The 16161-nt window shown below is 39.8% G+C and overlaps 2 protein-coding genes across 2 annotated transcripts in view; both read right to left on the bottom strand.

Annotated features, from left to right (window-relative positions):
• Positions 1 to 21: 21 nt before the first annotated feature.
• LOC124112933 lies at positions 22 to 3636 on the bottom strand. The gene is made up of 5 exons (XM_046473130.2): positions 3536 to 3636; positions 1142 to 2287; positions 782 to 837; positions 300 to 387; positions 22 to 122 (listed from the first exon to the last, which is right to left on the bottom strand). The coding sequence occupies exons 2-5, from the start codon at positions 2262 to 2264 to the stop codon at positions 22 to 24; spliced, it is 1368 nt and encodes a 455-aa protein (XP_046329086.2). The 5' UTR covers positions 2265 to 2287; positions 3536 to 3636.
• Positions 3637 to 8008: 4372 nt separating this feature from the next.
• The window catches only part of LOC124111194 (S-adenosylmethionine decarboxylase proenzyme-like), a 43500-nt gene continuing 35347 nt past the window's right edge, over positions 8009 to 16161 (bottom strand). Inside the window, exons 10-12 of the mRNA XM_048383538.1 lie at positions 15483 to 15557; positions 14811 to 14891; positions 8009 to 14370 (exon numbers count right to left, since the gene is read on the bottom strand). Coding sequence (XP_048239495.1) covers positions 14233 to 14370; positions 14811 to 14891; positions 15483 to 15557 — 294 coding nt within the window. The 3' untranslated portion in view covers positions 8009 to 14232. The remainder of the gene's footprint in view (positions 14371 to 14810; positions 14892 to 15482; positions 15558 to 16161) is intronic.

Here is a 16161-nt window from a genome sequence, read left to right as displayed (position 1 = left end):
TGGGCCGAACACTGACTGTGTCTAGGCCTGTGATGGTCCTCCACAAATGAAGAACCGGGACATGAACCTCTGCACTCTCTTCTGCAGCTTCTCTTTATGTGGTGTCTTGTCCTCGTCTCCACCTACAGACAGGAAATGCAACTTCAGGACAACAGAACGTTTCATTGACACGTAATGTTAATATTCAACTATTTGTTGTTACTGTTCAACAAAGGTATCCTTGGTTTCGTTCGTTCGAATTCGCCTCAATGGGGCGTTCTAAACTTGTCGAACAGCTAAACAAATACCCCTGTACTCACCGCTGATGCCGCCTCCGGATGCTGAGCTGGATTTCTTGAGGATCTGGACCCGAGTCTCCCTCCCCCTTGTCAGGCGCCACCAAGTGCTCTGGTAAGAAAAGTAGGTTGATATTTCAGCGGATATTACAGTGATGAAATCAACAAGGAAAATATCATTGGGTAGGGGAAATATACACACCATTTGATATTCTGGGATTATTTTGAAATAATATATGTCGTTCTCCTAAATCCTGGCATTTAAACTTAGTTTAAGATAATTAAGTCTCAAGTTTTAACCAAAAAGGTATTGTTTTCTGGAAGCCCTGAAATAAAATGTGTTTTGGATCACCAAAAACCGTTTGGCTCTGCCTGTCATAGAAAGAAATGCTATGTCATGATGCAATGGGCGAAAACATATTCTGTCTTTTTTAAATTGCCAAGCCTTGGTATTTGTAAGGAAGCTGGCCATCACTGAGATGGACAAGAGACATCACTGGACTCACCTGAAACCGGTTCTTCAGTCTGATCAGGAGAGAGTCCACACCCAAGTTGCTTGCAACTTTTGAGACAGAAACAAGAATGATCAAATCTACAACATATCTACTACGTCTACTACATCTACTACATATGTAACTTCGTTATCAACATATTTGCTACTTAGAAAAATAATGGCAAAGCTAGAAAAGACAATACACAATATAATTCACAAATGTTTCAGCTCATCCATGTAGTGTTGGTTCAATGTGTGGTGCCTATTTCTGGTGTCCTCTCTGTGATGAAGCAGGAATATTGTTAAAAACGACTCACTCACTCTCTTTCGATACTACTCTGATGATGTTCCAACTACTGATGGAATCACTTACCGTCATCATCCCACACGATAACAGAGGACACCCAGTCCGACATGGGCTGTTGCCTGTCACAGACCCAGGCCAGGTCCAGCATCAGCTTACGTATGTGTAGTGCGTCCTGGTGGAAACTGTTCGACTCCCTGGAGTCGGTAAACCATGATTCATCGCTCCTGTTTGCCAGGGATACCTCGGACACTGTTTCAGCGACTGGGAAATGAACGTCCACAGATGGCTCCCTCGGGGAAAGTCTGGGCTGAAGGTGGTCCTTCGCGAAGGGGTCGAATACTTTCTCAGAATCAGAGGAGACGCTGCTTAGAATTTCAGACGACAAGACAGATTCCCTGGACCCTGTAAGAGACCTTGGGTATGGCGATGGAGATGACGTTGGTGATGTGCAGCAACTGCCATCTGGTTTGTCAGATCCTCTTTCATATTCACGAGGACTGCTGTGAGAGCGCCTAGAGGGCGAAGCAGATGCTCCGACAGATTCACGAAGAATCTTGCATGATGGAGATGACGACACGTCTGACGCCGATGTCTTCATGATATATTTGGAGTCTCCAGGTTTGTTGGAGTTATCTACCCGTGCTGGCTTTTGGGCGGAAGCTTCAGGTCTCCGAGGACTAGTCTTGGATGACGATGGGGAAGAACTTAAGTCAGACGCCGATGTCTCCATGATAAATTTGTAGTCTCCAGGTTTGATGGAGTTATCTACCCGTGCTGGCTCTTTGGCGGAAGCTTCAGGTCTCCGAGGACTAGTCTTGGATGACGATGGGGAAGAACTTAAGTCAGACGCCGATGTCTCCATGATATATTTGTAGTCTCCAGGTTTGATGGAGTTATCTACCCGTGCTTGCTTTTTGGCTTTAGGTCTCCCAGGACTAGTCTTGGATGACGATTGAGAGGAACTTAAGTCAGATGCCGATGTTGACATGATGTAACGGTAGTCCTCGGAATTAATTACTGCATCTTCACGTGACGCAACATTGTGTGGCTGCGTGTCTAACCGGGTCTTCACTTTGGAAGGCTGTTTTGTTTTGCGAGTAATGCTTTCAGGAGAGGAAATAGGGGACAAGACCGAGGACGACGAGGACAAGATGTCCTTTTGTGTCGCTGCAGGTACGACTGTCGACATTTCCTAGCTTCCTGGATGTCACACTGTTTTCAAAAAATAGTTTCAGTTATTAAAAAAATCAACAATGTTTTGATCAGTTAAATATGTATGACATATGCTTTATTCATAAAAGCTAGTTAGCATGTAGATTAATATGTTATAGAGTGTGGCATGTCGCTTCGCAATAGTTTGCGCCAATCAGTAAAAAATGTTGCTGTTTACATCCAACCACCCTCCCGAAAAGAAAATAACTTGGTGACTGAATTAATGAACCACATGATGTGTTGAGTTATTATGTAATTACACAAAAGCATGCATATGCATAAATTCAAAGCATATCAAGTGTAAAAACTATACCTCAGTATAGATATATGTTATAATGGAAACGTGAGCATCATTAACGCTATGTTTTCGTATTTTCAGACCATTAATAGTAGTTAAAGTTGTTGATTTGCTAGAGAAAAGAGGTGCAGCGCCATAAAATATACTTTTCAATCCATATTTTTAATCCTTGGTATTTGGTTCTACTCGCCCTGTAAACACTGTACATGTGTTTGGACCTCTATAGCGCTAAGGTGATCGTAACTCCCACATTTTAACATAGACTTACGACAGTCGTAGCGCTGTGGGTGTTTAGTATAACGGCACCCAGGTATATATAAGGAAACACTTACACTTGTGACCATAACGGAATACAACGATTGTAAATTTATGTGAACGTATTTTAGATACAACAGCGCTGGGATCATTGTTGGCCCTCGTTAAAACGAATTCATTATTTAATCAGTTTAAAGTTTGTTTTGAAATTAACACTTTTTGGAAGGTTTGAGAATTTAATAGGTTATCGTGGCGGATGCTAATATTTATTTACTTAAATATTAATAAATAAGTATCTATGAACCAGAGATTAATTGGTGTGGCCTCATTAATGAATCAGACCGTTGATTCAGAAACGGCTGACACATTAATGTTTAGATTTTCATCCCCGACCGCCTCACTGAAAACACAATCACCCCAACTTACAATTTTTTACTGTCCCTAAGTACCAACGGCGAAGAAAATCGCTACGTGTTTTGTCTTGTTTCTTATATAACCATACAATAGAACTACCAAACAATCACGCTTCATGTAACCACATGCGTTGAACAGTTTGTTGAAAAATAATATATGTCTGTAAAATACAATGCCTCCCGCCTCACAGGTTTGAAACATTTTTTTAGATTTCAGTGTGGTAAAGTAGGTAAATATAATCACAGGAAGTCTAAAAAGACCAGGTATTCTCTTGTGCTCACCTTGACGGCGTCCGATTCCTGTGTGGAGCAATTTACTGATGAAACGTCTCAAAACACAAGAGCGGTCTTTGTTCCAGCGGGCTAGCAGAACAATACTACGATGTGATGAACTTTGAACTGTGACGTCACGATATTATGACGTCATTGTAACATATCAAAATTTCATTCGTCACTTCTCGCCTCTTTCCGTAACCTGCCTGTCCCGGAATAACGAGAGTTGGTCACGAGTGATGAAAATGTAGGTGACGATGTAAATTCGCAAGTTTTTTCAAGGTGACACATGTGAGCCGGGCGTTAATACACCAAAGTTTGATATGATCAATGAGCTCCTATAATACTGTTGTGTTTCAAGTTTCAAGAAAAACGAGTTCGCCCAGAGTTGTCTCCCGTTCGTCCAGATAAGCTCCATTACGAAGCGTGCAGCTTTCATTTATCTGCAGAGAATGATGTATACCTGTGAGGAGCTTGCACAATTTTAAAGAAATGTGGAATAAAATGAGAATTATAAGGTCAGTAGTTTTCGAGGCCTGTAAGGGGGCACGGGTGGCCCAGTCGTCTGTGCAGAATTGCCTCCCTTGGGCACGCCAGAAACCTATGACTGTGGGTTCGAATCCCGGCTCGCCCCGATTATGTTTCTAGGTTTATCAGCACCATACCCGTGCTCGTGGGTTTCACCGGAGAGGCAAAGGTATAAGGACCTGCATCACTTCGGGCTTTCCTCCAACATTAAGCTGACACGCCGTCATATAACTGGAATAATGTTAAAAGCGGCGTTAAACCCAACTCACTAACTCATTTGAGACCTGAAACGTAAATTGTATGAAGGCGCACGTGTCTGTTCTGTTGCCGAGTGTGTTTGATCCGTATCATAATATGTATCATATGTTATGAAAAACTATACTGCGCGCCATTGTGAGCACAGCATATTTGTATCATTCCTGATCTATCACGTTTACATTGCGGAAATACGCAGAGTTTTAATCCAATCATATGATTAAAGAAAAATAAACGATATTGAAGAATCACATCTGACCCGTGAAGATCTGGGGTAGAATAGATCTTCAACAACCCATGCTTGCCATAAAAGGCGACTATGCTTGTCGTTAGAGGCGACTAACGGGATCGGGTGGTCAGGCTCGCTGACTTGGTTGATACATGTCATCGATCCCAATTGCGTGGATCAATGCTCATGATGTCAATCGCTGGATTGTCTGGTCCTGACTCGATTATTTACAGACCGGCATCATATAGCTGGAATATTGCTGAGTGCGGCGTTAAACAACAAACAAACAATTAAACTGAAGTATTTATGTAGAAACTCGTATGAGTACACATTCAGTGCAAACTGTTCCATTTACCATAGAGAAATTCTGTCAAGTTCGTATAAGGACTCATCGACCCATAGAAAACTTATTTTGGAACGTTATGGACCTACCATTTGATAATCTTGCAGAGGATGGGGTCGTGTGTGTGTGTGTGTGTGTGTGTGTGTGTGTGTGTGTGTGTGTGTGTGTGTGTGTGTGTGTGTGTGTGTGTGTGTGTGTGTGTGTGAGATAATTTAATATTGACTCAGAAATATACAGGAAAACATAACTGGTCAGTCTGTCCCTGCCTAATGTTGTGGGTGCCGTTGTACAAAGCGATCTTAGCGATAAGGTGATCGTAACTTCCATTCCTTAACATTGAATTACGGCAGTTGTTGCGCTAAGGTCGTTATGTAAAACATCACCCAGGCAAGTCTCTAAGGCAATATCTATTAGTTTTAAATAATAATTTCTAAATTATATACATAATAAGAACAAGTTGTCCCCATACAACTGGCTTCCTTAGAACTGTCCGCTTATCCAGACTTGCCTATTATCAGGATAGAATTATAACACATCCATGGACCTTTCTATCAGTGTAACCTTGGAGCAAGGCTACCAGGCATGCAGCTATGATGTATTAGATTATGTTGATATGGCAGGTGACATCCTTGCCTTTCACTCACGTGGACACGGAGTTGGACATCGCGTTAGAAAGTCCAACTCAAGTCTAGAATGATTTGACAAGTCTAGATTGCCCTAGTTGATATTAAGGATCGTTCTGAGCTACATTTGGAATTTATGTTTTATTTTGTAGAAATATATTTTTCAAGTAAGATAATTTTATTTCTGGGACTATATGTCAGTCTGCACTATGACATCATCAGATAATTTCCAACTGCAGGCTTTGAATTGCCTTTAGTTCTGAATGGGAATGATTAACACCAGTTGTCTCCCTTGTTGAAACGTTTACAGAGGATTTGTGCAATGAAACACTTGTGATACCGAATTCTAGCTAAATGTGACATCAACAGGTAATTGACTCTGGGGACACAGAGGCATGTACTAGATCCCATACAAGGTTACTAAATGAGGATCTGTTGGTCACAATGTGTGACCTGGCTGATAGTGTGACACTGTAGCCAACAATGTGTGACCTGGCTGATTGTGTGACACTGTAGCCAACAATGTGTGACCTGGCTGATTGTGTGACACTGTACCCAACAAAGTGTGACCTGGCTGATTGTGTGACACTGTACCCAACAAAGTGTGACCTGGCTGATTGTGTGACACTGTAGCCAACAATGTGTGACCTGGCTGATTGTGTGACACTGTACCCAACAAAGTGTGACCTGGCTGATTGTGTGACACTGTACCCAACAAAGTGTGACCTGGCTGATAGTGTGACACTGTAGCCAACAATGTGTGACCTGGCTGATTGTGTGTCACTGTAGCCAACAATGTGTGACCTGGCTGATTGTGTGACACTGTACCCAACAAAGTGTGACCTGGCTGATTGTGTGACACTGTACCCAACAAAGTGTGACCTGGCTGATAGTGTGACACTGTAGCCAACAATGTGTGACCTGGCTGATTGTGTGACACTGTAGCCAACAATGTGTGACCTGGCTGATTGTGTGACACTGTAGCCAACAAAGTGTGACCTGGCTGATTGTGTGACACTGTACCCAACAAAGTGTGACCTGGCTGATTGTGTGTCACTGTAGCCAACAACGTGTGACCTGGCTGATTGTGTGACACTGTAGCCAACAATGTGTGACCTGGCTGATTGTGTGACACTGTAGCCAACAATGTGTGACCTGGCTGATTGTGTGACACTGTAGCCAACAACGTGTGACCTGGCTGATTGTGTGTCACTGTAGCCAACAATGTGTGACCTGGCTGATTGTGTGACACTGTACCCAACAACGTGTGACCTGGCTGATTGTGTGTCACTGTAGCCAACAATGTGTGACCTGGCTGATTGTGTGACACTGTAGCCAACAACGTGTGACCTGGCTGATTGTGTGTCACTGTAGCCAACAATGTGTGACCTGGCTGATTGTGTGACACTGTAGCCAACAATGTGTGACCTGGCTGATTGTGTGACACTGTAGCCAACAACGTGTGACCTGGCTGATTGTGTGTCACTGTAGCCAACAATGTGTGACCTGGCTGATTGTGTGACACTGTAGCCAACAATGTGTGACCTGGCTGATTGTGTGACACTGTAGCCAACAACGTGTGACCTGGCTGATTGTGTGTCACTGTAGCCAACAATGTGTGACCTGGCTGATTGTGTGACACTGTACCCAACAACGTGTGACCTGGCTGATTGTGTGTCACTGTAGCCAACAATGTGTGACCTGGCTGATTGTGTGACACTGTAGCCAACAATGTGTGACCTGGCTGATTGTGTGACACTGTAGCCAACAACGTGTGACCTGGCTGATTGTGTGACACTGTAGCCAACAATGTGTGACCTGGCTGATTGTGTGACACTGTAGCCAACAATGTGTGACCTGGCTGATTGTGTGACACTGTAGCCAACAATGTGTGACCTGGCTGATTGTGTGACACTGTAGCCAACAACGTGTGACCTGGCTGATTGTGTGTCACTGTAGCCAACAATGTGTGACCTGGCTGATTGTGTGACACTGTAGCCAACAATGTGTGACCTGGCTGATTGTGTGACACTGTAGCCAACAACGTGTGACCTGGCTGATTGTGTGTCACTGTAGCCAACAATGTGTGACCTGGCTGATTGTGTGACACTGTACCCAACAACGTGTGACCTGGCTGATTGTGTGTCACTGTAGCCAACAATGTGTGACCTGGCTGATTGTGTGACACTGTAGCCAACAACGTGTGACCTGGCTGATTGTGTGTCACTGTAGCCAACAATGTGTGACCTGGCTGATTGTGTGACACTGTACCCAACAACGTGTGACCTGGCTGATTGTGTGACACTGTAGCCAACAATGTGTGACCTGGCTGATTGTGTGACACTGTAGCCAACAATGTGTGACCTGGCTGATTGTGTGTCACTGTACCCAACAATGTGGATGATCATGCTATCAACTGCTGGACTACCAGGTCAAGATTTGACTATTTTCAGGAATATTGCTGTGTTGGGCAACATTCATTAATGACAAACACTTCAGAACAGTTTTTTGATCAGAAATATATTTATTGAATATCAAATAACATCAATTAACAGAGAAAAACATAAAATCTGGAATAAATTGCCTTATTTGAGTTTTGAATATTAACTGATGTTAATGATGAGTTATATTCGCTTGGAAGACTTCTACTCTAACAAACATTGATATAGGTAACAAGATGTAAATCTTCATGAATCTGTGTGAGTATCTACTTCAAAACAAGATGGTAACCATGGTAACATTTCAATTTTATAAAAAATTTCTTCAAAGGTCTCAAAATAATAGAAATATTTCAAATCTTAACATGCCCATTTTAATGGTTTGGGGATAACAATGTCAAAAATATCCAATACAAAGTCAAAATGAAAACAAAATACTTCTAGATTCCTAAAAGCTCTTCATCATGGCAAGATTGTAGTGAAGGCCACACATATTTCAATAGAAACTTGACTTAGTTTAACAAATACACATACACATGCATACAATCAAATATTATGTAAACATTTGTCATCTCACAATTGAAATAATGTCAAATCATTTTTATTTATAAAATTAAATTTAGCAGATTCTTTTATAAATTACATATTGATATTAGATTAGAGAATCAAGTAGGTTTGTCTAACAATACATCAGAATACATTCTGTCAACCCCAAGCATTGTTACCAAGACCAGTTTTATATATCTAGGTTACATGATATACAACTTTCGAACAGAGGACGTTAGCATTAACGTTTCTAAATCCAAATATAGCATTAAAAATACATAATTCTGAGTATGAACATGTACATAAGATGCAGTAACATCTCAACCTGGTACATATAATCAGGATGAACCATGAAACACTGAATCTCTTCACGGCTGCTGTGAACAGTGTTAGTTACATCCATGTGGGCTACATCCGACACCAGGTTTACAGGCCTACTGATCCAAATTGTCAAAAATGTGGGATAAAATCTTGCAAAGTTTGAAACAGTAGTTTATTTTTATCAGTTTCAAATACTTAAATATCACTTTTTGCAATGTTATTTTTAATTTATTATTCAACAGAACCAGAACAAGAAGATGTTGTTATCCATTAAGGTGTGTGTTTTCTTACTTCCTCACCAACTTCTAGAGTGCCAATCAAACAGTTCATTTGTTGTGGCCTTTAAATAGATACACTGTTAATACAGTTTTAATGAAAATATCTTGAACATGTTCAGTTAAACTCATCAATTCTACCATAACCTTTGCTTTCTACATGCTGTGAACATACCTCTTTTCAAGACAGAATAGTTTCAACTGTGTGAATTCAACAAATATATAAGTAACAATGGCAACAATTATGAGTCTCATTACCCCAAACGGTCCTTAAGACATATTCCCAAGGGCATTGTAGCTCACTAAGCCTTAAAAACAAATGTTAGGTAATCTAATTGCAATCATAAATCCAAGGCCTACATTTGGTCACTACAACATCTGAAGTGAAGTTTCTATATCAATGATCAAACAAACCTGAAACTACTTATGGTCATCTTGAGAGTCAGAAAAACAGATATTTTAACATTAAAAATGAAAAGTTAAAAACTCTGGAGATAAAAATTAATATTATATTTTGATGTCTTGAAGAACCACAAGTACCCTCATGGCTGTGAAACCATCGAAAACATTCAGCTCCATGCATCAAATAAACCTATTCTGATAAGGTACATCATGAACAAAGCCCCGGAAACATGGATACATAGCTTCATGTCTTTCCTTCTAGTCAATGAAGAAAGTATTAAAACAGCTCCGACAAATGATTTGTTGCCTATTAATCATGTAAATGTGTACATATATTTCTGTATACAATATTTCTGTATGTAGTATTATAAGTAGGCAGAATCAAGTAATTATTTAGCCATAAACGTGTTGAAACTAAACAACAATGTTACAACACTGAAATATGCAGGCAAAGTTTCCCTCTAAATAACATCAAGTAAACAAGCAAAAAGCTATAGTTGTGTTTCCTTCCAAAATACAACAGTTTCTTTTAACTTGAACGTCATAACATACTCTTTACACCTGTGAAAGATTCAGAGACAAACAGTGGCCATCATGATAACCAACCAATACTGATAATTTAAGAAAAGAATCTGCCACCTGTGTTTGATCATGGCCAATCAGAAGATCTTTCAAGTGATCTGAAGTCTTTTGCTCTGTATTCTTGCCTCTGATTGGATAACATATACTAAGAGCAGATAACCTAAAAAAGGTCATCATGCGAATTCTGTAGACCGTTACCTTTTCACACAGGTAGTCTAACTGGTTCAACCTCCTTCCTGCCATGATGTATGTCCAAGCATGGACACACACTTGGAAATGGAGGGATGCATTTAGCAAGTACAAGTGTGAGATGAAAGCAAATAACCTGATGAAGCAATTTCCATTTGTTAGTCATTTACTTTTTTGCAAGTATATCCCAAAATGAGTTTGTCATAGAATTGTTACACCCTTATACACCCTATCACCTCCACGATTTCCAAATCTACAGTATGTTTCAAAAAGAGAGGTGTGTACACCTGCTTACCCCCACCTGGATCCATGCTTCTGTCTGATACTATTAATAAGTTTTTTCGTAGATCAGACTTAAGTGAGAGAATTTATGGATGCCAACAATAAAAGTGGAAACTTAGCACCCCTGGTTTCCATTTATTTGTTTATTGCTAATCACCAATAGCCGCTAATTAACTGTTGACTTCCCGTGTTAGTTTCCACCTTTGTTATCGTACTCCTTTCATTGTTTTTACATGTACCAGTACATATATTCTCTCTGCACCCTGGCAATCATTCACCCAATGAAGGAGTATTACTCTAAAATGTTGTTTTCCTCGTAATAAAGAAGTTGACATCCTTATTTCTCTCTTATGAGTATCAATTCTAAAGGTGATTCAAAAACTAGATCAGATCTTTGCATTAATGATTTCCATACTAGGAAATACATAGAATTCCAAAAGCATAACAGGCTCTAACCAACTGGCGGTCACAACAGATTTCAAATTACTTCAGACTACAAACTGAAATTTGACAATGTATATCAGTCAAGTTGACAGTTGTCTCTAATTACAATGTCTAGACATCAACTGAAAACAGACACTAATCATGGAGATTGGGATTAAAATCTGAAATATTATCTGTGAGAGAATACCTCTACTTCATGCTATCAACCAGAGCTACACACTGACTGGATATACTTCATTTACATCCTCCCTAGAGTGACTGTACCTGGTTTATAAAGGATCTCACTGGAGGGTCTTATGATATCCAATATGTCAACACAAGTCAATCAAAGTTAAAGACTGCGAGGCTTGCCGAGGGGTTTAAAAACTTTATCAAAGAGTCAAGTCTTTGAAAGGCATTTAGAAGTGATACACAAACGGTAGATAGATAATTTATGGATATCAACTGCTTTATAATGAGGAACACAACGTTTCGGAGTCCACCTGATGAAGGGGGAAGCATATACTCCTGTGGTCCTCATCATAAAGACGTTGACACCCATAAGTTATCTTCCTTTTATCAAAGAGTGTTGACATTTTTTATGTCTAAGTCACGAGGATGAGATGCTATTCATCATCCAATATCATTCCTCCATCTTTTTTAGCTTGTAAACAGTAATAAGTACAGCAGTGTCTTGAGCGTAGTCAGTACAGCTGACCAGCTCCAGTGGCAGACAGATTAGTGATGACATTTGGTTTGCACGTCAAAATAGTCTGCAAAACATTGTGATGCAATTTCGTTGTGCCAATATCTCCTAGGAGCTATCACTTCATCTCACCCAAATGATATCTCCCGAGGAAGTCAGTTTTGGATGATAAATCACACTCCATCATTAATGATTGTTGTTCCAACTATCTACAGCATCTGCATCATTCTGCAGTCTCATGTCACCTTACCATCATGTGGTGATTTGTCATATGACATCACTCAATCCATTCTTCATCATTTTATCATATTGCAAAAAATTGCTTAGTTATCAAAAATACCCCAAAAGATGAAAACAGATTTTGGAATGAACCATACAAGAAGAAAGTCAGACATGAGCAAGCTGGAACAGAACAAGGCTTGTATACCGCTCAACATTTGCTAAAGGCCAAAATTTTAATTTTTTGTCAAAGGTGTGGTTCTTGGCAAAAGTTGAGCAGTATACCTTCCATTGCTTTCTGTGAAAAGATACTACAAATGATGAAGACTTTCCATTTATGGCCAAACATGATGTTGTCATTTCATTGTCTAAGCTTGCTGCTGCTAATCCTGTCTGTTTCAACTTAGCAAACCTACATAGCAGACTGTTTTGGCTAAATACAGAAGCAATCAATATTTGTTTGCTACAGAGCAGAAACTGTGGTAAACCAGTTAAGCTGAAAGAAACAAACATACTGAATTGTTTTAGCAGCTTCAACTCAGGGAGTTAATCAGACCAGCATAGAGTTAACAACTCAGCGTCATCTAGGCCTGCTTTTAAGAATTTGGCAGACTTAGTCTGTTTTTATGGAATTATTTGTAATGTCCTTTGTAACAAAGTCCAACAAAGCAAAACATTGGTCATGCTGACAGTATAACTCTCTGGTAGGTTGAACGTTATTACTCAAGAGAAGAATAAAATCAGAACATTTTACTTGACATTCCCTGACTTTGATGTATGTTGAACTGACTTTAGTTCCAGCACGGACTGATTACCACTAGTTGTCTCCCTTGTTGAGAATGTCACAGAGGGAAATCTGTACAGTGGAACCCTGTTAATATGGACACATTGTTTTTAAGTTTATTGGCCAGAATAAATATTAGTTGGTCAGAGAACAGTGACTTGCTGAGAAACAAAGGTGATCATAGCTGTTCATGTTGCCGCTTCTCTTGACTGACTGACGTATCTGTCAGAGTTACGACACTTTCTCGTACCAATTTCCAGACCCCGATCCAGATTTCATCATTAATGAGTCAATCAAAATAGCAACATATTTTTCTTGTTCAATTGTGCGTGAAAGTCAAGATTTCCAGAAATGGATTTCATCATGAATGAATCAATATAAATAGCAACATATTTTTCCTGTTCATTTTTGCACAAAAGGCAAGACTTCCAGATTCGGATTTAACCATTAATGAGTCAATCAAAATAGCGAAATATTTCTTCAGTTTATTATTGGACAAAAGGCAAGACTTCTGGATCCAGATCAATTGATCATTGACTAGTCAATCAAAATGGCAACACATTTTTTCTGTCTTGTGGAAAAGGCACGGTTTCCGGATTAGCAGGGTCTCACTGTATTCCATCACAGAAGCAACATTCCAAGTTTTCAATACAACCCTACACCAAGCACACGGATGTGAGATGACACCCTCGGAAGAACAGAGAGCGCTTGTACTCTTGGGAGACCTGGACAGGAGGAATAATGTCATGTATTAGGAGTGAGTGAGTATGGTTTTACGCCGCTTTTAGCAATATTCCTGTATTAGGAACAGTTTTATCACTGATGTGTGCCATGCAACCACAACGCTTGTGGAAACTAGTTTTTCCAAAAACTACTTTACTTAGTAGTGAAATATAAGTATACAGAATTCAGAATTGCATGTAAAAGTTAGCTACTTACAGTAATTTTTATAAAATTCAGAATTGATAAATTGTGGGAATTACAAAATTTTGAAGAATATATATATTGAATCATGTTTCATGATTTTGTATCATGCTATGTAATCTGCTGTAACCATAACAGAAATCTATGCAGTTCGGTGATGAACCTCCATTTTTTTGCACTTTTTAATTAAAAAAACCCCTCTCCAATGCCACCTCTGACCAGGTCTCCTGAGTAAGTGCTGTGAGAGTCTACACGTATGTGTTGGGGCATGAGGCAGGTACAAACACTGCTGACTGCCTTGCATCGTCCCGGAGAACGATTAGCGCATGCATGCATGCATGATCACGCGGTGACCTGGATTAGCTCAGTCAGAATCCGCATGCAAACTTTATCTGGGTGTACGGGTGATGTACCCGCACAAAATCTTGTGCTTCTTTCTGTTCTTTCGAGAGTTCCATACAAACACACACACAACAAACACAGTATGTACAAAAGCAATAGAGAGGCAAAAGTCTACGAAGGGAAGGAAACTACGACGTGTGCAGTCAGGTCCCGCGGGTTTGCAGACACAAACCAAGGTTCCAGGTGCAGCATCAGCAACAACGCTGCGCCTGGTGGGACCCCTGCACGTTCTCTCCTAAATGACAGGGCGGGTGAAGAAGGAGTAGGTGAGATTGTAGTTCTTGAAGCGGCAGTACTGATGGTCCTGGACTAAGTAGCCCTTCATCTGCTCCTTCTTCTCCAGGTCTCGGTGGGAGTTCCGGGCAAGGGAGGCCTGCAACACAACACAACACAGACAAGTTACACAGGCTTCCTCATCATTGTGTGGCGCATCTAAACAAACAGTCTATATTTGTCAACATCCGTGAAAGGTTTTGTGTTGTAAAAAAACCTTTAATTCTATGAATTTTAACATTTTCCAACTTTATAGATTTGAGTTATTTTTCCTAGCCTAACCTATGACCTTGCTAATGATGTTTCCACACACAGACAATGATGACTTGGTCATTTTTAAAATGAGTATCTCAAGAGAGACATTATAATATTTTATTCACAATAGTCAACCCATTATTTATTTTTATATTGAGTCTGATGGGATGATGATGATTTTGATGATGATTGTGATGATTATGGTGATGATGATGATTGTGGTGATGATTATGGTGATGATGATGATGAGGAGGAGGAGGAGAAGGAGGATGTCCAATAACTTACCTTATTGGCAAATATGGTCATAAGAAACTTGCCAGGGTTGAAGACACTGAGAACCTTCTCGATCATGTCCTGGTAAGTCTCCTGCAAATATATCCATGCAATATTTCTCAGAAACCCTACACAATTAACCAACCGTCAAAAGCTATATCTATATACATATGTATTGTAATCTATATACTTCCAAAACACGAAATGTCATATTTCCGGAAATATTACGAGCATAATTTTTCCACACGATGACTGATGATGTTGAATGAATTTCTTCCATTACTGTGTGTATGAATATTTCTAGACAAATTATCATCAATATCTAATATCTAATTACCCAAATTATACTAATCTGAAAAATCTGAAAACAGACATCTTGAAAACATCTGCACAAGAGCTATATAATACAACATAAACTGATATCATGACACCCTGGTTCTTTAACAATTAAAATTGGTAACATTTTTGCACCAATTGGTATGAAAAAAAATTCTCCTTGCTAATAAAATAAAGAATATCAGCAATTCAAGACACTTTTCACAAAAATCTGTTCGGCAGAGCAGTGTCCTGTAGATGCAGTACAGGGTATTAGTGATTATGGAAAGAAAAGAACACACTTTTACAAAAAGTTTCACAGTGCCAGTTTCTATGGTAACTGTACTGAGTAATTCCTGAATGTCCTACCTGTGGCACATTACTCTCGAAGCTGACATAGCTGCAGTGGGGCTCGGGGGTCACGTGAATGGTGATGTAATAACCCTGTAGGGAGCAAAGGTCAAACATTGTTGTGAGGACATTTTAATTAAGAAATAATGACAAGTTGGAGGTGTTTAACGTACAATAAAACACTGCAGGGAAACTAAACCATGAGGGGTGCAGCCCTAAGTGGTTTATTCTCCCTGCAGTGTTTTATTGTATGATAAACAATGACCACAAGTCATTTATTTCTTATATGAAATATCAACATTATTTACAGCCTTTTTAAGGATGTTGATAAAATCCACAAGCTTTAAAAATGTTAACCCCTATTTAAATAATGATGAGTCCCTCAATAGAATCCGACCTCAGTGACATCGGACAAGCCCATTTTATCCACAGTAGGGAATTTCCCTCAAATTCTCACAATCCTCAAGTTGATAACCTGTACCTTTTCTCCCAATACCACATAAGATCAGGTCGAGTCAGTCGTACTTACACAAGGCCAGTGTAGCCTCTATAAGATCAGGTCAAGTCAGTTGTACTTACACAAGGCCAGTGTAGCCTCTATAACATCAGGTCAAGTCAGTTGTACTTACACAAGGCCAGTGTAGCCTCTATAACATCAGGTCAAGTCAGTTGTACTTACACAAGACTGGTGTAGCCT

The sequence above is a fragment of the Haliotis rufescens genome, unplaced genomic scaffold (genome assembly GCF_023055435.1).
Source record: "Haliotis rufescens isolate VD_foot unplaced genomic scaffold, xgHalRufe1.0.p SCAF_5, whole genome shotgun sequence".
Lineage (NCBI taxonomy): Eukaryota > Metazoa > Mollusca > Gastropoda > Lepetellida > Haliotidae > Haliotis > Haliotis rufescens.
This window is presented reverse-complemented; position numbering and strand designations above follow the sequence as displayed.